At 35.0% G+C, this 25023-nt stretch overlaps 1 protein-coding gene across 2 annotated transcripts in view; it reads left to right on the forward strand.

Annotated features, from left to right (window-relative positions):
- The window catches only part of DPYD (dihydropyrimidine dehydrogenase), a 794994-nt gene that overhangs the window by 571509 nt on the left and 198462 nt on the right, over window positions 1-25023 (forward strand). For both annotated transcript variants that reach the window (XM_078072719.1, XM_036111511.2), the window contains exons 17-18: window positions 4342-4462; window positions 5281-5400. In XM_078072719.1, coding sequence (XP_077928845.1) covers window positions 4342-4462; window positions 5281-5400 — 241 coding nt within the window. The remainder of the gene's footprint in view (window positions 1-4341; window positions 4463-5280; window positions 5401-25023) is intronic.

Here is a 25023-nt window from a genome sequence, read left to right on the forward strand (position 1 = left end):
ATTAATTGCAGACAGACCCAGGGAGGCTCCCCATTAAAGTTGTTGAAGAGACCAAAATTGTCTCTTAGCTCGCTTTCATCTTTTTGTCAGCAGGTCTGGTCTGGTACCTTCGCCTCAATGCAGTACCCTCAAGACCACCAGGTGCTTCCCCAGCCCCACCACTCATGCCTTTAAGGGCTTCAGCAATTTCTTGCTTATCTTATCACACACCTCTGTCCCAGAAAAGCTCATTCTGGGGCAAAAATGGACAGGGAAAGAAACAACAAATGTTGGAGAGGTTGTGGAGAAAGGGGAACCCTCTTACACTGTTGGTGGGAATGCAAGTTGGTGCAGCCACTTTGGAAAAGTGTGGAGGTGCCTCAAAAATTTAAAAATAGAGCTACCCTATGACCCAGCAATTGCACTCCTGGGTATTTACCCCAAAGACACAGATGTAGTGAAAAGAAGGGCCATATGCACCCCAATGTTCATAGCAGCAATGTCCGCAATAGCCAAACTGTGGAAAGAGCCGAGATGCCCTTCAACAGATGAATGGATAAAGAAGATGTGGTCCATATATACAATGGAATATTACTCAGCCATCAGAAAGGATGAATACCCAACTTTTACATCAACATGGATGGGACTGGAGATTATGCTAAGTGAAATAAGTCAAGCAGAGAAAGTCAATTATCATATGGTTTCACTTATTTGTGGAACATAAGGAATAACATGGAGGATATTAGGAGAAGGAAGGGAAAAATGGGGAGGGGGAATTGGAGGGAGAGATGAACCATGAGAGACTATGGACTCTGAGAAACAAACAGGGTTTTAGAGGGGAGGGGGGAGGGGGGGATTGGTTAGCCCAGTGATGGGTATTAAGGAGGGCACATACTGCATGGAGCACTGGGTGTTATACGAAAACAATGGTTCGTGGATCACCACATCAAAAACCAATGATGTATTGTATGGTGACTAACATAACATAATAAAATTAAAAAAAAAAAAAAAGAAAAGCTCATTCTGTTGCCTCAGAGCATTCTTTGGTGATCACATGAATAACAAAAAGCTTAACAGGTGCTAAAGAAGTATACACACCTACACACATACAGTTGCTGTGGGAGAGATTGCCAGTCATGGTCAGGGATAGGCATTATTAATACCTGTAGGAAGAGCCAATAAAGACTTCAAGATCTAGGTAGACTTTTTGTGGATTAGACACTTTAAAAGTCTTGTTAAGTTTTTTTTCCCCCCATCATTATCCACTCTTTTTTTTTTTTCCTAATTATCCCAGATTTGTAAGGAAGTCTTGGATTTCATGCTTTTAGAAATTATTTATCATAAAATATACCCAGGTTTTGGGAGTGGTGGGTGGCTGGGTGGCTTAGTCTGTTAAGCCTCTACCTTCAGCTCAGGTCATGATCGCAGGGTCCTGGGATGGGGTCTTGGGTCAGGCTCCCTGCTCAGTGAGGAGTCTGCTTCTCCCTCTGCCCCTCCCCCCTGCTCATGATATCTCCCTCTCTCTCTCTCTCTCTCTCAAATAAATAAATAAAATCTTTAAAATATATATATATATACTCAGGTTTTTTAAAACCTAGGCATAGTCTATATTTTGATGGATCTATAAAGAAATCAATTGAAAATATTCTGAGTATTTATTTATTTTTCTTTCTTTGACAACACTGCTTTTTGAGTATCTACAATGCTTTGTGCCTAGAAATAGAAAAGCAGTCCAGAATTGTTTGGTTTGATTTACTTTTTGTTGGTGTGGATAATGTTAAAGTTTCAATTTGTCAGAAATAGTAATACCTTTGTGTGTTTCCTATCTTGAAGATTTGGAAGGGGGGGCATTAGAAATTGTCTAAAATCTGTTTCAATAAGATTTTAAAAACTGGCTTTAGTGGGTGACACCATCTGATGCTATCACTGGAAAACTGAGAAGGTCAAGTTGCAGAAACACTATTAATTGCTTTTAGATCTCAAACATTAATATCAAAAGTGTGAGGAAACCAGGAAAGTGTGAATAGTTACAGTGTGTCCTTTAATTTCCCAAAGTATACAGATTCATTTTATCATGTTATTAGCCTCACCACATTTCTAGTTGTATCAGAATATTCCCTATTATTTGTCAAGCAAAACTTTACAATTTAAAGAACAGTCACTAATTTTTACAGTAATATTAGTCAGAAGTTGTTTTTAAAATTCCCAGGTAATCAAATTCTGTTTCAGCTGGGTATGAAGATTAGTTAGCAAGTGGCTTGGCTGAGTATGAAGATGAGAAAAAATATTATCTGAACACCAGGAACCTTACTCATAGAAGTATAGGATGGTCAAATTATGGTATCTCAAAATAGAGACAGATGATTCAAGTAAGTAATGGTACCAAGGGACCGTATTTTTTTTTTTTTTACAAAAACTGAAAAACTTTGAGCAAATTCCAAATTGTTAAACAGTGTGTAAAAGGCATTCACTTCAAGTACGCAACTGGTGAGAATGAACAGAAAAAAAGTGTAACAAATGTTCAAAGTAAATTATTAAGACATGGTGGTCAATAGTATTGAAAGCCACTTAGAAGCCTATATCAGATTATTAGTGTTTACTCTATTGGAACCAAATACTGTTTTATATTTGTTTCAGTAATTCTTATCAGGCTACCTTCCACGTATTATGCAATTCAAGTGATCTTTAAATTATTGTCAAATTCTATCTTAAAGAGAGCTTTCACAAAGGACATGCAATTCATATCATCTAGAGTTACTGTCATTTCTAGGCTAAGTCCCATGGAAATTCATAACTTAAAAATGAAAGTCAGAAAGATGCAACTGCCTTCATAATGCCAATGCAGCGGTTATAAATATTTCATGAACATTGCATGGGCAGGGGCAGATCTCCATTTTCATGAGTTAGAATTTGTACAGCTAAGTCTCCAGATTTTACTATTCATAATGCACAGTATGCCCTGTAGAGCATTCCATATAGTGCTTTTTTAATATTTATGTTTAATGAAGAAATTACTGTTCTAAAAAGAGAACAAACCGAAAGATTTTTTTGTTAAAATTATGAATTTTGCTCAATAGAGACAGTAACAACCAACAGAAATTACCTCACTGCTCTATCTTAGCACATAAACGCCTAACTTTTAGAGTAATACAAGATGACAGATCAAGACACATTAAACGTAAGTGAAAAGGTTCTTTCTAAAGGTTATAACATTAGAAATCTCATCTTAAAAGAATTTGAAAGGTTAAAATGCAAAGAGCAACTTTCTTACATATAAAAATATTAATTACAAATGATATACTGGCCTGCTGTTTCATAGTTTAAATATATGTCTATATTTTTCTGGGTTTTTCTTTTATTCAAAAAACATTTTAACTTGCTAAGATAATATTACCAAGTTCAATAATGAATTGCTATTGCATATTTTAAGGTAATTTATCAAAGTGCATTATCAGTACCTGTCAGAATAAATTTTGCACTAAAAGTAATAAAAAAAAAGGACTATTGTATGTGTTGAAATCAAAGAACATTGCTACAGCTAAGTTATTTTCAATGGAAAGGATAGGTGATTGCCCTCTAAATGATACTTGTCCCATGAGAAAATAGAAGCCTGAAAATCACAGGAAACAGGCATAGGAAAATGTCTGTTCCTTGCTTTTAAAAATGAGCATTTTTTTATTTTATTTTATTTCATTTTCGTCATTTTGATCAATTCTTTCAAGTAGATGAATGTTAAAAAGTGCTTCACGGATCTTGGTAACATTTACAAAAGTAAACTAAGTTACTGATCAGCTCATGTATAGTCCAAAGCTGAATTATTCCATATTAGCATACACTATATATCATAATTAGATTGGTTAGGAAGTCATGGATTTTCTTTTGAATATACTTCATCAAGACTAAGTCTTCTAATAATGGAAACAACAGACTTCAGCTATAATATCATCCACCCAGGAATCAGCAGCTTAAGTATTTTTTATTAGGTTTAAGCCAATGAGGTCTCTGGAAATTCTGTAATATTTACTGAATATACCACCAAAAGTTTATGTTTTACTCCTGGTATTATTTAACTGGTAGTGGAAAACACTTTCTTCCATTTGGTTCTTCGTAATTTTATTTTCCAAAGGCTCCCTTGAGGAATTTAACCTTTATGTGATGAATTTGCAGTTCACTGGAAGTGTGTTAACCTTAGTTCCCTAATGAGTCTAGGTGTAATACTGAGGCGGAATTGAGAAATAGATCATGTAGCTCATTGTCAAGTTGGATTTGTCTTGCACATATCCAGCTTTGCTGTTGTTCCAGTACACATTTTGATCACAATTCTTTAATTATGTTCTATATTTAACTGACCTATTTGAACAGGATCCAGAGCTGGTACGGAACATCTGTCGCTGGGTGAGGCAAGCTGTTCAGATTCCTTTTTTTGCCAAGTTGACCCCAAATGTCACTGATATCGTAAGCATCGCAAGAGCTGCAAAGGAAGGTAAGAACTAGACTTGTGTCACTTGTCTAGTTCTGGAAGTATGGGCCTGAAGTATGTGCCATTCCAAAGTATATCTTTATCCACAAATATATGTGTGTATCTTTGTTTAGAGTTTAAGAAAAATACTAAAGTGAGCACTTGATCTCCCAAATGCAGTAGGTTCACACTTGGACTCAAGCTAGTAAATGGACTCTAAACAAGGACATTTATAATCTTTCTTGATAAACACCTGCTTCACGCACAAAGAATTATGAAACAAAATCATGATCACAGTGAACCACTCCAAAATAAATGACCTTGTAATGTAACAATCCAGCAGTAGCATTTGAACCTTTAATGAAGTACAAAACAAAAAGATACCAGCTTCCACAATATGAAATTTCTTGTGAGTTCCCTTTATATTTGATAGGGCCTAGTATACTGCCTTAAACATATGTCCAATAAATATCTGTTGAACGCATAAATCATCCAGGCAGTGAATGATTTTATAAATCATATATGCCATGCCCTATCCAATGGAAATTGCATCTTGATTTGCAAAGGTATTGTAAACTACCTGGGAAATAACACCAATTACAAAACATTTGAAATCTATCAATCTGTATAATAAATGGAAAATGAATTGATGGGAATTAAAAATTTTTATGTCTAGCATTTTAATAAGCATAATGGTAGGAGTGAAGTTAGTAAAGTCATTGAGGGAAGGAAATATTCTCAAGAGAAAGAGTGTTCATGTTCCCGGGTTGTGTGGGTTTGAATGGCTTTCGACCATTGTCCCTTTAAAAAATCCCAGGTAAATGATGACGTGTTTTCCATAGGTGGTGCAGATGGCGTTACAGCGACCAACACTGTCTCAGGTCTAATGGGATTAAAAGCTGATGGCACACCTTGGCCAGCAGTGGGCTTTGGGAAGCGGACTACATACGGAGGAGTGTCTGGTAGGTGTTGCCCTCTGCTTGCATTTTGCTTCCTTGAAGGTTGCTGAAAAATCAGAGGTCATGTTACAAGCAAGTATATCATGTCTTGTATGATCCCAAATTCTGATAACTCATTGCTGATCAAAATTCCTAATAGTTATGACAGATGGAACATATTGAGTGTGAAGGCTCAAGTGACTGATAGCAAAAGATGAGAGAATACCAAGATAGGGTTGTGTGTGAATTCGATTCTCTCGTGGTCTGCGCTCTTCTCAGAGTTTCTCATTGTCACGAATGTCTTGTCACTTACTAGTAAGGGCTGATACCAGTGCTGTCGCAGAGAAAAACATAAGAACCCTGATGATAATATCCTTTTCAGAGTCTGAATTTGTTTCACTTTTCCTAGAATTTTGAAATCTACCTTCTTCAAAAAATCTTGCTTTCATAACTGTCCCCAGCGAATTCTTAAAACTGCATTTATGGCGGCAGCTGAGAGGACATTTCAGACCTCACACCTTTGCATCTCTTTCCTCATCATCATACACTTGCATTTAAAACAGAAACAGAAGTTTTAATCCCAATGTGTCGTTCAGTATCTTTGCCCTGTGCACTCTGTTGCTGTGACAACATGAACTTGGTCTTGCAAAGACAATGCTGTAAGGTTCTTGACTGTACTGGTATGGGGATTAGTCTCCTTGGTGATAGAGACAGTGGTAAATATACATAATATAGCAGTGTCCCACTGTTCGAGAAAAGCATTGCTGAATCAGACCAAAATATGCTTTTGGAAGAGGCTGGGTAGACACAAATAAAGCATTATCCATGCCGAGGTATTATATTTTGAGAGCATGAAGTGTGTCTATGAGCCACGATTTTTAAAAAATTATATTCCGCTCTTAATTGAATGCCATTCGTATTCCCGCAATGTCAGAAAGAGGAAAGCTAACGAGAAGCACCTGCTCAGGGTCCAGACACAAACTCTCCTTTATCAGGAGCTATCAAACAGAGCCTTAAATATTATTGTAATGCAGAATAACGTGGACCGCGTTAGCATGTGCCGCAGAAAGAGAGTCAAGAGACTCCAGAGTTGGGCTGTAACGTGCACTATGTTTTCTGTCAGCCCATTTCAATTTTTCCAGCCTGCCATGTTGAGAGCAAGAGAATAAAGGAGGTCACAGAGGGTGCTGAACATTAAAAATTAATAAAAGAACTATTGCAGTAGTATTTTATATAAGTAACACCATTCACGTTTTCTCATTTAAGCTGCAATTTCTGAATATTCTCCCATACTGTAACTCAGTCTAATAAAACTACAAAATTACAGCATTAGAAAAAGTCTTTTGTGTTGTAGTCTTTAAGCATACACACACTGGAAATTATAGTGCTACCTGAAAACAAGTTCAGCTATACCTCAGGGCCTGTTAACATTTCCATGAAACTCTATTTCTAAGATTTATAAATTCATATATAAATATTCACTTGGGCTATAAGCTCAGCTAAGCCTGGGTGGAACTTTCATTTTAAACCACAAAAAGTCCCTAACATTTTTAAGGGCTTGTACCTCATTTCTAATAGGTTCTATATTAAGTCCCTTCACATTAAACAGTCTGTTTTGAAAATAGCCTTTCTCCATATTGACAAAATTGATAGAATTTCTCTCCTTTAAAGCAGTGTTGGCTTTAATTTAAAGGTAATAGAATCTGAAAAGCAGTTTAAACAGGCAATAATAATATATTTGAGGACAGAAGCAAGTACTATAACAGAGTACCTTCAGAGTGAGTTATAACAAAACCTAGCCTACCAAAACTGTGTTAAATAATAATGGCTTCAAATTTTAGGAATGATGGAAATATCAAAATGGCTAAATACCATTCCTACTTTTATCAAGCATGGCTGTCAAGACTTCAAATGCTGCTCCAATGTAGAATATCATACAAAATATGCCAGACATTTTTCTAAGATTAAAAAAATTACCACAGCACAGTGCTAATACTTTCCCGAGTATTCTCAAGCACTGGAGTGTCTGCTTTTAGAAGAACAGCTTGAATCGCAGATTCTTTTTTTAAGTGAAAGCTGAAAAATATTCAATTTTGGATAGCCACCTGAAATACAACACATACTTTCCATTGCCAGGGAGGAGTGTTTTTCCCCTTCAATATTCTCCAGCTCTCTATTCAGTCTTTATTATTTTTTCTCAGAATAAGATTGCTGCTATTTGACATGAAGGTTTTATTTTGTTTAAATGGGAAATAATGAGGTACTTGGGGTACTATACATGCTATAGAAAAATGGTCACATTCTGTAATGTCTTTCTAAAGCACACTAGCTAATAAGGGGCAGTGACTAGCATTGGGAAGACAGAACCTCAGCCAACAAATGTCAGTTGGATTATTTCAAACATGATTAGTCTGGATGCTAGAGTACTTTAAAGCAATGTTTTCCAAACTTTGGTTCCCAACTCATGAGTGTACAATGGAACCAAGTTAAAGACCTATAATCAACATTTAAAAAAAATCAAATAGAACAGAAAAAAATGTCAGAATGCTTGGCACACAGATGGGATAAACATTGGTCAAACATCTTTTTCAGTTATACATGTAATATACACACACGTGTGTGTGTGTGTGTGTGTGTGTGTGTGTATGTATATATGTGTTTATTTCTATCCTGGGTCATGATGTAAAATGAGTTTTTTATTATGATTAACTTCAAAAATTCGGAAAGCTACTGACTAGAGGGAGGTCTCTTTATTTAATAAAAGAAGTCATTAAGCCTCTAGAAGTCATTAAACAAGGTTACTTCTATTTGTTGCAGTTTAAAATTTTTTATCAAGAGCAATAGTTAGATTCCAAGATCTCATCCTCAGCTTTGTTATTTTAGAAACTGCGTTTTTCCAACTCATCTATAGGTGATTAGAATCTGGGGGTGGGGGCTGGAGGAGGCAAAACATATGAAGCAAATCCATAATGGAATGATTTATAAACCTGAATTTCAATTGGAGATACACGTGGCAAGATTCATGCTCCATGAGTCCATTAAAGGTTGAATTATAAAATTAAAAGTGATTTCATAGTGAGAACAGTATCAAAAGAAAGCTTAGTCGGTATTCATAAGGAAGATTTTCATGAAACTAAGATGGCTAATTCAGCTCTCCACCATACAAATACTCCGGTCTAAATTACCGACTCTTAATTCTTTGCCTTTCTTTGGGCAGTAGAGACTTTACACTGCAAGTTGTTACCATCTAACTTTCCTTTTTCTGGAATCTGTGCAGAAATCTTTTTTTTTCTTTTTTTTAAATATCAAACAACAGTTAGTTCATATGTCACCAAACAGTTGAGCAGATTATTTTGTTTTGTTTCTGGGGGATTCCGTGCCTTTATTTATTTCATTGGAAGAACCACTGATCTCATCAGTAACATTATTTATGAACCCCATCCTTGAGTGAATTACTGATTATTTTTCCTAGTTTTAGTTTACTTATTTTTTTCTTGTTTTAGTTTCAAATTTTGACCTTTTTCCTGGCCTTATCCACAAATAATGAAAGAATGTTAAGATAGCCCTTAACTCAGTGATTACTATCACCTGGGTAAATGTGTCGTCCAACTGTGGTGTGACATTTTCACAGTCAGTCTTCCCTGTGGAAAAGATTCTTTTAGACATGGTTAAGAATGAGTCCTGCATGGAAAAAAAAAAAAAAAAAAAGGGAGCCTGGGTGGCTCAGTCGTTAAGCGTCTGCCTTCAGCTCAGGTCATGATCCCAGGGTCCTGGGATCGAGTCCCACATCGGGCTCCCTGCTCAGCAGGAAGCCTACTTCTCCCTCTCCCACTCCCCCTGCTTGTGTTCCCTCTCTCGCTGTCTCTCTCTCTCTGTGGAAAAATAAATAAAATCTTTAAAAAAAAAAAAAGAATGAGTCCTGCATGACATAACCACAGATACATCTGACTTGCAACTGACTTTGTGAGGATGGTATTTATTAATTTCTAGCTGCTTTAGGAGAAACAGTAATCAAGGATCTTTCAGTGGGGTAAACTCATTTGAAGGAATTATCCCTTGTTGTGTTTTAAGTACTTCTTTCTATTGATGGGGGATGGGCATATTTTTTAGGTTTGTTATGTAATTCCATTATCCTGTATATATTCTGTTTGTTATACATACATACACCCACATACGGAAAAGATATGAAATTTCTCTGCAGAAGGCACTTTGAAACGATGATGGTTGCTTTAGGTTCAATTAATTCACTTCCTAGAAGCTTGGAAAATTAAGTCATTGTTTTACATTATTTTATTTACCACATTTGTTCTATTTACCCAAAAAAGGAAATTCTTGTTCTCAATTTCAATATTGGATGGCTTTTTGAAATTATTGTCTGTACCAACCTGCTCAGTTAAAACAATAGAACACATTTTATTTAATAGTAATACCTATAAATTCTAATACTGATTTCTGAATAATTCATCAGAAATGGCCTTCAAGATTTGATCTCTATTTCAGGAGCCCAAATTTACTAATTACATATAGGATATTACAGATTTAAGAGATGATTGTGTATTTCTTAACAAATGACAATGGCATACTCCATAAATGCCCTTACATTCTCAAATAAATAATGAACGATTTGAAATCCAGCTATTAGGCACTGAACTCTGAGTTCTTATAGTTCTAAGCCTCCTAAAGGTGTTTTCATTGTAAAACCAACCAGGGAAACACCCATAAAAGAAGGTACAAGTTAGAAATTTGCTAATATTTTGTAACTCTGTGCCAGCGTACGGGCTAGAAGTGGGTACAAAGTGTGTAGCTCAAAAAACTTGCACAAACATGAATCAGCATAATAGCTTAAAAATTATCTTAACTCTATACTGCATATTTTACGTTCATGTTTAAAAAGTTACTTAGGCGTGATTGTTGGGACCATACAGTGACTTAGCTGTGTTGAACTCAGGTACTGAGCATTATATAAATGCAAATGCAATGTAACCCATTCCAGTCAGGAACTTAAACTTATTTTGATCTATTTATTAGTGTATTTTTGTAAAATGAGGAAGATGACAAAACACACAGTAGATTGAAAACCCAAAAGTTACAATTTGCTTTGAATAGCTATTTACACACACACAAGCAACTGAAGATTTTGGCAAGATTACTTTAAGTTCTTGCACCATACATTACAATTATATCATAAAGTGCAGTATTGGTATTTTTTTATGGGAAGTAGTTGTTAATGGGCTGGACTTTTTTTATTGTCAATCACATAATTACTGATGCATAAAATCCTTTTAGAAAAACACGCCTACTCACTGTCATAAAATTTCAACTATCTATTGTAACCAGCTTTATCAATAAGAGCTTAGATTTTAATACTGAAATGTCTAAAATAACCTGAAAGATAAAGGTAACATTTAAATGAATAAAAAAAGCACTGATAAATTATGCCAAAAAGAATAATTAAAAGGAGAACCTTTCACTTTATACTCACTCATCTCTTTTCTTTTTTGTGTGTGTGTACAAAATTGCAAAAAATATGGTCTATTCACATAAATATTCTTAGGGCATCACAAGTTTAACTGATCAAATTATTAAAGACCTTGTTATATAAATATATGTACTATATTTGCAGAACAGTCAAAGTAGGCATATCAAATAAAGATGCTGAATTACAATTTTCATTATAAATTACCAGTTTGGTTGAGAGAAGCTCACCATTAGAACTATTCTCATTTAAATCATGCTCATTTGAATATATTCATGTACAGATTGACAAAGAATCCCCTTTTGCATTATATTGCCTTTCCTGGAGCCCGAATTTCACACTGTTTGGCTGTCGTTGGTCTGTGCAGGAGATCAGAGCCCTAATAATAGATTTTTGACGGTGAGCTCGCCTGCTACCTGCCCTAAACAAATCCTCACTGTTCATGTTTGCTTCATGGCAACAAAGCAGACAGAAGGAAAATGCCAAGTGCTGAGTTTGAGGTACAGCCTTGCCTTGGCTTGACATTTCAGCAGAATAGCAGTTTATGAGATGCATAATTTTTCATCTGGGACTCAGCTGCCATATTCATAGATGCTTACAGCTCATTGACGGACTGGAGCAAGGGCAAAGGTTTAAAGCGTAGATCAAGGTCTACATCCTTTCCATAGGTATTTTAAAATAACTATTGTCCTGCAGATAAATGGTAAAATCAAAAAGTATTTAAGAGCCAACAAATTCATGGCCATGTGGATATTATATATGTTTTCTTTTATTCAAAATTAGGAAAATAAATTAATGTCTATATCACCTCCTAAGAAAATATTCGATAGACTTTGTAAACCAAAGGACTCTGACAAGCATATTAAGAAAACTTACCTTTGCAGCAATGGTAATGAATTATTAAATTTCTTTCCTCTGTGTGTGTGTGTCTGTGTGTGTGTTTTCCATAAAGAATGACTTCAAGCTTGAAATTAATCAAAAAATGTTCTATTATGAAAGTAAAACTAAGGAGTATCGTGTCACTGTTTGAGCTTGAATTTAAATATTCACAGATTCATGCATATCTACTGTACTAAAAAATCAGTGTAGGTACACGTCAGTGACTGTTTAATTTAGAACTACACATCTCTGTAAGCTTCAGAAACAGTTCACCATGTCACAGTCTCATACAGAACAATGGTACAGTACATTGGATTAATTAAAGAAGCCTTGCAGAGAACTGAGTTCTCAGTATGTCAAGATTTCAGTTTTATGTTAAATATTTTCTAAAGGCCAGACCCTTAAATCTCAGGGGCTGTACCAAGCAGTGAGCTGTGAATTTAACCATAGGCTAACTGCTAATGATAAGGAAAAGAGTCCTAGTTGAGGCAGCTGTAATACAGTCATTGGATTAGGCTATCAATCACTCAGCTCCCTAAGGAAAAGGGGAAGAAGACCAAACAGTGAAAAGGGAAATTAGGAAAGGAGGGCATGACTAGAATGAGATTCCTCACCATCCTTATCCATTCGTCGGCTTAAATCCCTAAGCATTAGACCAAATTCTCCAGCATTGCTCAGACTATAAAGCCAACACATTTATCCCTAACATCAAGAGAACTATCAAAATGTCATTGGCTTTCAGTAGCTGAAGATCTTAAAACCTGCTAGAAGCAAATGCCTGATTACATAATCAAAATTAGATTAACCCTTAATTTTTGCACTTAAGATTTATATGTATGATTATTCTATGTATAAGGATTTATGTACATCAGCAAGGGAGATATTCTTATTTAACTTCTAATTTGGAGCCAGTTTTAACTCATGGAAGCCCTGTTGTGAGGTGAGATTCCAGTAGATCAGTGGTTCTCAGTGTGCCCCAGACCCTGAGGACTCATTAGAATACAGATTGCTGGGCTCCTCCCTGAGCGGTGTGGGAGGGCCTGAGAATCCACACTGAACAGTAGGTGAAGAAAGGTTAGTGTCGTTGAGCATTTTTATTTAAGATCTTATCTCCAAAATAGTGTCAAAGGCTTTAATCGGTGGTAAAATTCAAGAATCATGGTATTCCATACATAAATTTAGAATCTCTGCCCACAGCCAAGTATCTGAAACAAATTGTAGTAAATAGGATCAGAATTCATTCTTAAGAAAAGTAGTAGAAGAGGTGCCTGGGTGGCTCAGTTGGTTAAGTGTCTGCCTTTGGCTCAGGTCATGATCCCATATCTACTGTACTAAAAAATCAGTGTAGGTACACGTCAGTGACTGTTTAATTTAGAACTACACATCTCTGTAAGCTTCAGAAACAGTTCACCATGTCACAGTCTCATACAGAACAATGGTACAGTACATTGGATTAATTAAAGAAGCCTTGCTTCTTGATCCCATGATCGAGCCCCACATCAGGCTTCCTGCTCAGCAGGCAGCCTGCTTCTCCCTCTCCCTCTGCTGCTCCCCCTGCTTGTCCTCTCTCACTCTCTCTCCGACAAATAAATAAATAAAATATTTAAAAAAAAAAACAGAAAAGTAGTAGAAAATAGTATTCGAGGGCTCAGAATAGAAAGAATATGCCACTCCATTTAAAATTAAATGTTTCCAGTTATAAATTATTTTATAAGTCACGGAGATGAAAAGTACAGCATAGGGAATATATTCAATAATATTGTAATAACACTGTATGGTGACAGATGGGGACTACACTTACGGTGGTGAGCATTGAGTAATGCATAGAATTGTCAAATCACTATGTTGTACATCTGAAACTAATGTAACATTGCATATCAACTATACTTCAATAATAAAAAAATTTTAAGGATTAAATGTTGACTGCAAACCATTGTTATGCAAAGAGAATCCATTCTAAGTGCCACTAAGTAGTCCTTTGGAAAGGAAACAGGTGTCAGAGGCAGACAAGGGTAAACTTAAGCTCCTGATTGTGAAATACCATGTTTTTCTTTTTGACTTTGTGCAGACACTAACATACTGAATAGTAACAGTTCTCTCCTGGGACAAGCATGTACATATCAATGAACATAGTTATTTCCTCAGACTCAAACTGTAGGAGACAACAGTATTGGTAGCCTCCTGCTTTTCTCTCTCCCTTTATGTTTTGCCCATCATCCCCATACAATTGCATCCTTTTTATCAGTAGAAGGGAAGGGATAACCAATGTTGTGGGAACAAGCTGTTTCAATGCAGTGTCCCTGCCATTAGCCTAGTTATACTATGCACGAGAGTCTTCCAAAGTCATGTTTATAGACTGTTGGTGATACAGTTTGTCAATCATGGAAGCTTCCAGGTTTTCCTGGATGAAGGAGTGTCCTGGTGTGCAGCCCCAATAATTTAGTACCATCTGAATCCCTGATAGCAAATTATACCCCCAATTCTAAAAGGTCCTTACGTGTGGGGCATAGTGCATCCTCAAGAGACCCACACAGTGTCTGATGCTCAAAGGTACAGACTGCCCAGATGATAAAGGAAGGATCATAATAGAGAAGGTAAAGGAATCTGGTCAGGCCAGGTTAACTTCACTCACTATGCTTTTGTAGAGTCTAATACTTTGATTCAATGTGTGTAAGGATTTTACACTCATTATTTTAGTTTTCTTCAAATTTTTATGCCCACAAATACCCCACATTAAAAAATATATAAACTATGTACTCCTCACCCATTTTAAGTCAATCTTACAAATTTTAGCCATAAGTTTAAGTGATAATAAAGGACATAGTCTCCCACGTTCTGCAAATATTAATTCTTAAGATGAAATGGCTACATCATTCTTTTAAATAAACTTAATAGAGTCTCAATAGCACAGTGATTTTATACTCATCATGACTCATTTAAAAATACATAACAGGCTTGAAATAATAGTTAAAAGTTTTACATAATTTTTTCCCTTGAACTAGTATTTCCAGTCAACTTCCTCACCAAATTTTATCCTGTTTTTGTTTATTTTTAAGTTTGAACATCTCTTATGGAATGCTATAGAATTTCTCTTTAACAAACTATATGCCTATAATACGACATTTATATTTTTTAAATTTCTGGGTTAAGGTTTTAATGATAATTTTTCTTCTATATTGTTCTAATTGACAGTTAATACTTTATCATAATAATATAAATATATTATAACTAGTGATAATTATTCACCATAAAAGTAAATTTTATTGGAAATACACTTCTTAATGAGGAAAATATGGCTTCTTAAAAAATAATTAGATCATATATTTATTATTGATGCACATTTTTCCTAAAAATGTCAGGGTTGGCATTATTCTATTCTACTATTATTTTTTAGATATGAATATAGAAAATCCTTGTTCATCTAAATAATTAAAGGGGACTGCAAAGAGCTTTATTATAGTCACTTAACCCAAATCTTTGAACACCTTCCGCATTACAAGCTAAAAGTTATTTAGTAATCTTCACCAAACATGATTAGGCAATTTGATGAGCTACTCTTTTAGTTTTGTTGAAGAAGTAACTTGGAACTCACCTGACTTTCAAAAATATTTGTTACCCAATCATAAATCACTTCTTTAAAATGAATACCAATAGTTTGAATTAGCATTTTGTTTGATACCCCAGCATTTTTACTGTTGAGCAATATGTCATTATAATATTTGAGATCATTGAGAGATAAGCTTTTTTCCAAGGTAGAATGGACTGTTAAGACATAAGAGTTGGGAAAGAGCCCCGCATCGGGCTTCCTGCTCAGCGGGGAGCCTGCTTCTCCCTCTCACTCTGCCTCTCTCCCTGCTCATGCTCTCTCCCTCTCTCTCTCTCTGTATCTCTGTGTCTCAAATGAATAAAAAAAAAAAAAAAAAAGAGTTGGGAAAGAACCAGCATGATATTTTGACTGCACTCTTTCTCAGGCATATAAAATTTAAGATACAACACCTATGGAAATCAAGGATCTAGAAAATGAGTCCCTAAGATCAGTTCACCCATGGGATACATACTTCCATAAGAAGGGCAACACTGGGTATACATCCTTCTTTGAGAAGATCACTAGCTCATTTCATCTAATCTTCACACAACTTTATAACAAAGCAATACCTTGGTTTTCATTTTCATATCAATTTGACTACGTTTCTTAAAATAGCACCAGCAATTTTAAGAAAATTTTCATGCATGGGCTAATAAATCTCAGTATATAAGTTAATATGTGCTAGTGGTCGCATTTGAAATTTTATACTTCCAGACTTTTGTGTTACTGGCAAAATCAGTCAGCATTTCTGCACTCCTCAGCACTGGCTATTCAGGCAATGAGTAGCAGCTACATGGGAATATCAAGGCCTTTGAATAATATGATCTTTATTTGCCCAGCACCATATTGAACACTTTATATGCATTCTTATATAAATAACTCTATGATGCAGACATCACTGGCCCCATTTTGTAGCTTTAGGAACTCAAACTCCAGATGGTTAAGCAACTTGCCAAAGTTTAGATAGCCAGAACGTGTCATAGTTTGGATTCAAACTCAGATCTGTCTCCAAAGATGAAGTGCTAGGCATTTTCATGAATGTCTTAATCCAATAGCTGCCATGACAAGTCTCTGTCTACATATAATATACTCATTAAATTCTAATAGGCTATGAATGTCATTTACTAATGCAACATTTATTCTATCTGGATTTGAAAATCTGTGAACGTACTCTTCTGTGACCATTGTCAAAATCACGGCCTTATTATCTGTATCACTCCATCACTATATTGGAAAATTGAGCAAGTAGGTGAATTAGGGAAAAATTCTTTAATTCCTTCCAAAGAACAACAACAACAAAAATGACAGGAAGCATTCAGGCATTTTTCTTAAAGTGTAAACATGCAGCGTTTGCTTGAAGTGAAGCTGTCATCAATATAGCAATAAATAACCTTATTTCTTACTGACTTAGATAAACTGTATGAGGGCTTGGTCTAACTGTGATACTGAGAAAAAACTTTGGGTGTCCTTTTTAATTTCTTCTTTCTAATCTTCAGTCAGTTACAAATGACCATGTGTTCCTGCAACTGTCTCACCTTCTTTTTGGACAGATCCATCTTTTTCCCCAGCGGCAGTATCATCTCCTTTATAATTTCAACTGAGCTTGCAAAAAGCACCACTAAGTAATTCAGAGATGCTACTTTTTCATTAGGTGGGGAGAGAGAGAAGGACATTTTGAAGGTGGTGAGGTGAAGAAGAAATTGGACCAAAAAACCTTGCTAAGCCCCTTCTGAAAGGGAAAAAAAAAAAAAGGAAACTGAACCATTTCTCACTTTCCCTTGTATAAAACAAAACAAGATAAAATATAAATAAAATAAAATAAGATGAAACTGTTTTAGCACACATCTGGCATGATATGATATGAGAAATTTAATCGGTATAAATTAATTTGAAAAGTATATAGATCAAAAATCAAGAGTTCAAGGAATGCTTCTAAATTGCTCTCAGTTCATTTAACACATCTGGTTAAGGACAGACCTGTTTGGATTATAAGCTTCATAAAAGCAGGAGCCATTCCTGTTTCTTCATGATCTCCTCCAAAGCCTAGGAAAGGCATAGGCACATTGTAGACATGAAAGACACACCATTTGATCCTTAATATTCAGCTGTGTATAACTAAGAGGGTTTTGGGAATGAGACTGCCTCTTAATCTCTGACATCCATCTTGACTTGCTGGTGAGCTTTTGGTAACTGAGTAAGAAATTTTAACTAACAGAATATAGGCCATCTTATGATACATTCAAAGTGCTGAAAGGAAAAAATCTGCAGCCAAGAATACTCTATCCAGCAAGGCTATCATTCAGAATAAGAGAGAGAAAGAGTTTCCCAGACAAACAAAAGTTAAAGGAATTTATGGCCACTAAACCAGCCCTACAAGAAATGTTAAAGGGGACTCTTAGTGAAAAGGAAAGACCATAAGCAAGAGTAAGGAAAGTAGGAAGCCCAAAAGCAGTAAAAATAAGTATATCTGTAAAAATCAGTCGAGGGACTCACAAAATAAAGCGATGTAAAGTATGACACCATATACCCAAAACGTCAGGGGGAGAGGAGTAAAGAATGGGTTCAGATTTAAGCAACCATCAACTTAATATAGACTGCTCTATACGGAAGATGTTATATACAAACCGGGTAGTAGCCACAAATCAAAAACCAATAATAGATATGCAAAAAAAAGGGAAAGGAATCTAAATATATCACTAAAGAAAGCTAACTAAGCATGAGAGAAGAGAGCAAAAGAAGAAAAATGGAGAAAAACTACAAAAACAACCATAAAACAAGTAACAAAATGGCAATAAATACATATCCATCAATAATAATCTTGAATGTAAATGGACTGAGTGCTCCAATCAAAAACATAGGATGACAGAATGGGTAAAAAAATAAGACCTATCTCTATGCTGCCTATAAGAGACTCATTTCAGACCTAAAGACACAGGAAGATTGAAAGTGAATGGATGGAAAAGCATTTAGTATGCAAATGAATATGAAAAGAAAGGGTAGCAACACTTATATTGGACATAACAGACTTTAAACAAAGACTGTAACAAGAGACAAAGAAGGACACTATATCATTAAAGGGACAGTCCAAAAGAAGATATAACAATTGTAAATATTTATGCACCCCACATAGGAGCACTCAGTTACATAAAACAGTTAATAATAAACATAAAGGAAGTAATCAATAGTAATACAATGATAGTAGGGACTTCAACACCCCACTCACATTGATGGACAGATCATCCAAACAGAAAATCCACAAGGAAACAGTGGCTTTGAATGACACACGAGAACAGATAGATTTAACAGATAGATTCAGAACATTCCACCCCAAAACAGCAGAATACACACCCTTTTAAAGTGCCCGTGGAACATTCTCCAGAATAGATCACATATTATGCCACAAAATAAGTCTCAACAGATTAAAAAAATTGAAGTCATACATGCATCTTTTCTGACTGTAGTGCTATGAAACTAGAAATCAACCGCAAAGAAAAAATATGGAAAGAGATTAAATAACATGCTACTAAAGAATGAATGGGTCAGCCAGGAAATCAAAGAGGAAATCAAAAAGTACATGGAGACAAATGAAAATGAAAGGACAACAGTTCAAAATCTTTACAGTGCAGCAAAAGTAGTTTAAAGAGGGAAGTTTATAGCAATACAGGCCTACCTCAAGAAGCAGGAAAAATCTCAAATAAACAACCTAATCTTACACCTAAAGGAGCTAAAAAAAGAACAAACAAAACCCAAAACCAATAGAAGGAAAGATATAATAAAGATTAGGCCAGAAATAAATGAAATAGAAACTAAAACAAAAACAATAGAACAGATCAATGAAACCAGGAGCTGGTTCTCTAAAAAGATCAACAAAATTGTTAAACCTTTAGCTAGACTCTCAAGAAGAGTGAGTGAGAGAGGGAGAGAGAGAAATGACTCAAATGAAATTGGAAATGAAAGAAGAGAAATAATAATCAACACCACAGAAATACAAACAATTATAAGAGAATATTTTGAAAAATTGTATGTGAACATATTGAACAACCTAGACGAAATGGATAAATTCCTAGAAACATATAACCTCCCAAAACTGAGTCGGGAAGAAATAGAAAATCTGAACAGACCAATTACTAGCAATGAAATTGAAGCAGTCATCAAAAACATCATTCACCGAAGTCAAGTGGGGTTTATTCCCAGGATGCAAGGGTATTTCAGTATTCACAAATCAATCAATGTGATACAGCACATCAATATGAGAAAGGATAAAAGCCATATGATCATTTCAGTAGACACAGAAAAAGCATTTGAAAAAGTACAACATCCATTCATGATGAAAGCCATCAACAAAGTAGGTTTAGAGGGAACAAAACTCAACATAATAAAGGCCATAGATGATAAACCCACAGCTAATATCATCCTGATATTCCCCCTCAAGTCAGGAACAAGATAAGGGTGCCCACTCTCACCACTTATATCCAATGTAGTACTGGAAGTCCTAGTCACAGCAATCAGAGAAGAAAAAGGAATAAAAGCCATCCACATTGGCTTTCACTATTCACAGATGACATGATAGAAAAGCCTAACAATTCCACTAAAAACCTACTAGAACTGATAAGTGAACTTAATAAGATTGCAGGATACAAAATTAAAATACAGAGATACATTTCATTTCTATACACTAATAATGGAGCAATGGAAAGATAAATTAGGAAAGCAATCTCATTTATAATTACACCAAAAATAGTAAAATACCTAGGAATAAACTAACCAAAGAGGTGAAAGACCTGTACTCTGAAAATTATAAAACATCGATGAAAGAAATTGAAGACAATGTCTACAAATGGAAATATATTCCATGCTCATGGATTGGAAGAACAAAAATTGTTAAAATGTCCATACTACCCAAAGCAATCTTCAGATTTAATGAAATCCCTATTAGAATACCAACAACATTTTTCACAGAACTAGAACAGACAATCCTAAAATTTATATGGAATCACAAAGACCCTGAATAGTCAAAAGTTTAATCTTGAAAATGAAAAACAAAGCTTGAGATATCACACTCCAGATTTCAAGTTGTACTACAAAGCTGTAGTAATCAAAACAGTATGGTACTGGCACAAAAAGAGACACATAGATCAATGGAACACAATAGAAAACCCAGAAATAAACAATTAATCTTTGACAAAGGAGGAAAGAATAAGCCATGGGAAAAAGACAGTCTCTTCAACAAATGGTGTTGGGAAAACTATATGGCTACATGCAAAAGAATGAAACTGGACCACTTTCGTACACCATACACAAAAATAAATTCAAAGTGGATTAAAGACCTAAATGTGAGACCTGAAACCATAAAATCCTAGAAGAGATCACAGGTAGTAATGTCTCTGACATTGGCCTTAGCAACGTTTTTCTAGATACGTCTCCTGAGGCAAGGTAAATAAAGGCAAAAATAAACTATTGGGACTACATCAAAGTAAAAAGCTTCTGCACAGCAGAGGAAACAATCAACAAAACTAAAAGACAACCTACTGAATGGGAGAAAATATTTGCAAATGACATATCCGATTAAGGGTTAGTATCCAAAATATATAAAGAACTTACCAAACTCAACACCCCAAAAACAAATAATCCAATTAAAAAATGCACAGAAGACATGAACAGACATTTCTCCAAAGAAGACATACAGATGGCCAACAGACACATGAAAAGATGTTCAACATCACTCATCATCAGGGAAATGGAAATCAAAACTATAATGAGATATCACTTCACACCTGTCAGAATGGCTATAATCAAAAACACAAGGAACAACAAGTGTTGGCAAGGATGTGGAGAAAAAGGAACCCTCTTCACTGTTGGTGGGAATGCAAACTGGTGCAGCCACTATGGAAAACAGTATGGAGATTCCTCAAAAAATTAAAAATAGAACTACCCTATGATCCAGTAGTCACACTACTAGATATTTACCCAATGAATACAAAAACATGAATTCAAATGGATACATGCACCCCCATGTTTATTGCAGCATTATTTACAATAGCCAAACTATGGAAGCAGCCCAAGTGTCCATCAATAGATGAAAGGATACAGAAGATGTGGTATATGTGTATATGTATATATATGTGTGTGTATATACACACAAAATGGAATATTATTCAGCCATAAAAAGAATGAAATCTTGCCATTTGCAACAACAGGAATAGAGCTAGAGAGTATAATGCCAAGCAAAATAAGTCAGTCAGAGAAAGACAAATACCATATGATTTCACTCATATGTGGAATTTAAGAAACAAAACATGTGAACAAAGGGGGAAAAAAAGAGATAGATAAACCAAAAATCAGGCTCTTACTATAGAGAATAGATAGAGAACGAATAGATGGTTTCCAGAGGGGAGGTGGGTGGGAAGATGGGTGAAATAGGTGATGGGGATTAAGAGTACACTTGTCATGATGGAGTAATGTAGAATTGTTGAATCACTACATTGTATACCTAGAATTAATATAAATAACATTTTATGTTCACTATACTGGAATTAAAATTAAATATTTAATAAAAAAAGAATATAGGCCATCTTACTAGGTACTAGATGCTAAGAATTTTTCATGTGTTATGTTATTTAATCATTACAACAACCTAGTCATGTGGTCATATTTATTTACCTGTTTTAGTGAAAAAGAAACTGAGGTACAGAGAAGTCAAGTAAATTCTGTAATGTCACACAGTTTGTATACACATATATTGGGATTCTTGCTATCTGGATCTTAATATTATGAATTTAACCATTATGTTACAGTTACTTCCCCACCCCTCTTCACTCTGTATTAATTTACTCTATTATGCTTTTGTAATATTCTCAACATATTGTAGGATGAAAATATCTAGAGACCCACTTTTGTATTTCTTCAACAAAAAATATTAGACTGAAAATAATCTATGAATATAGCACTAAGATTAATCACTGTTTAAAAAAAATTCACAGGAATGACTGGTCACAATTACACTGTAAGTGGTCTAGTAAACCTCTCAGTATTCCTATTAACCTCAGGGTTTCATGCATTTCTCATATTAATATACTAAGAAATAGCACAAAGAAACATATGTACTTTTCAAGGCAGATGCCAAAGGTTTAATGGATCAAATTATTTCTGTGCTGGATTTTCATTCACTAGTTCCAAATGTTTGGTCTTTTACTTTAGTTTAATCCAATATTAAAATGGAATTATAAATTTCTCCATTAAATAGTATAAAATAAAAACATAATAGAAATGAATTGGGCTGACAATAATAGTTTGAATGGTTGAACTATCTTTTGCCTTAGCCATTCTAGCTCCCTAAAGCCTTGTTTTAATAGCAAGGTTATACTAGATGAGAATATGGTAACTTTTTTGTAGAAATTATGTGTATGTGTATATGTGTGTATTTATGTTTGTTCCTTGTACATTACTGTAAATCATTCCCAAAGGCTTTTGTTTAGTTTTACCATTTTTATAGGTTTATAATACAGTAGGGATCACCAAGGTCTTTAGTGTGATAATAGTCACCTAAGGATATTATTAAGTAAGCTGATCCTGGGCTCAGAGAGTATCTAATTCAGTAGATCTGAGATGAGACCAGGATTGTATATGGTGTTTTTTCCTTAAGAATCTCAGAGGATTCTGATACTTACTGATCTTCAATCTTCAGTTCCCATCTTAAGTGGGAAGGGGGGAATTCTAATATGGGGAATGCCACCATTATAAGATATAATAATCTTATATAATAAAAATTTGAGATGTTTGTTTTTTGAGAACGAACCAATTTATCTTTTATAGGTTAAATGTAGTCAATGATCATTTTCATTTTAGTAATTGAAATGTAGTAACCTAGATTTTAAATGAGTAGCCCCTCAGGTGGACTCTCTAAAATCCTCACTAAAATATATTTGTCAAAAATGCAAAGAAACAATAAAATGTTTACTTCACTTTTAGTTGGTTGTCATAATTGTCAAGGAATTTTCACTAACTTTCTATTTGGTGAACTTTATTGATGGGTATTAAACTTTGGGTGATGGGATATATCATTAAAAGCCCTTCTTGGGGCACCTGGATGGCTCAGTCGGTTGAGCACTGGACTCTTGATTTTGACTCAGGTCATGATCTCAGGGTCCTGGGATCGGCCCCGCTTCGGGCTCCATGCTCAGTGGGAAGTCTACTGGAGATTCTCTTTCTTCCTCTCCCTCTACCCCTCCTCTCTCTCTCTCTCTCTCAAATAAATAATCTTTAAAAAAAAAAAAAAAAAGCCCTTCTTTGCCATTCCTAGTTCCTGACCAGGTATTTTTGAGAATGTGTATATGATTGGATGTATCAAAAGAGCTGTTATTATAAGAATATTTTCGATAAGTGGTCCAGTTTTTTTTTCCTAAACCAGGAGTAGATAAAAACAGAGCCAAGAAGCACTTACACACTTTTATATCTGTTTTAAGGCAAGCAGGATTGCTATTGTTCCAGTGCCATAGGATAGACTCTAGAATGAATGAAGATTTTATATCTTTCTCCCTCTGTGAGGGTTAGCAAGAGGTAGCTAGAGGCAGTGCCTAATGTTTAAGAGCTCTAATCCTCATAAGCTAAGATCTTCAAGTAGAATTAGAGACTCCAAGATTCCTAGTATCCGTTCCCTGGGAATTATGTAGTTTTACATGTATTCCATCTGTACAGAGTGTCAAATCAAAGCAAGGAGAAAAAGATAAAACTTTCCCACTTTAATCTCACAAAGTCCCATGGTCTGCTAAATTCCGCCAATTTGGCTTTGAAATGTGAACATGAACGTTATGTCTACCTTTTGTCCTGAAGAGGGGATTTGCCCAACCAAGCAGACAATAAAAGCAAGGAGCAATTCACACTGGACTGAGATAAGAAGATACAGAATGGACAGGGAAATAGTAAGAAAAAAAAGAAGAAAGAAAAAGAAAAGAAAAAAGAAAAACAGGAAAGAAGCAAAAATACGGTAGCACAAATAAAATCCACATTGTTATGACAGAGCAAAATTGAAACCATGGAAACTTGAATCAGTGTTGCGAAAGATAGCCTTAGGAATCTCTCGAAAAATATACAGAAACAGGACAGAGCAATTAAAATCATGAAAGGGAAACTGATGGACATATACAGACAACCCAAAAAGGAATTCATGATGAAGGTAGCAGGATGGGAGTGGGACAGCAGATAATAAAAGAAAAAATAGTAATACTTAGCATTTACTGAGCACTTGCCATGTTATCAGTCACTATTTTAGCTCACTTCCTATATCTTAACTGCTTTAATAGGCATTTTCCATAAGTTAACTAATAATGAAAGATATACATTTTAGAACATTTTTTAACTTTGCTGAATTAAAATGAAATTCAATTAGAAAGAAGTCACTGATTTACCAGAACAGCACAGAGACCTTTACCTAGCACATTCTACAAAATATTTTTAATTACAAGATTATGTAGAAAAATTAGGCTAGCCGCAGATACAGTCTCAGCAACACTAAATTCCAGAAGGAAACAGAGTGGTATGTATTTTTAGGAGAAAGGGTAATCACACATCCAAGTTGATAATTAATGTGCCAATTCAGGACAAAAATTCTCAGATACACAAGGGCTCAGAAAATACAACATATTCTTTAAAAATATTATTGAAGATATATGTACTAAATAACTGAGTAATAAATTACAACAGTGGTTTT

The sequence above is a fragment of the Halichoerus grypus genome, chromosome 5 (genome assembly GCF_964656455.1).
Source record: "Halichoerus grypus chromosome 5, mHalGry1.hap1.1, whole genome shotgun sequence".
In the NCBI taxonomy this organism is placed as follows: Eukaryota; Metazoa; Chordata; class Mammalia; order Carnivora; family Phocidae; genus Halichoerus; species Halichoerus grypus.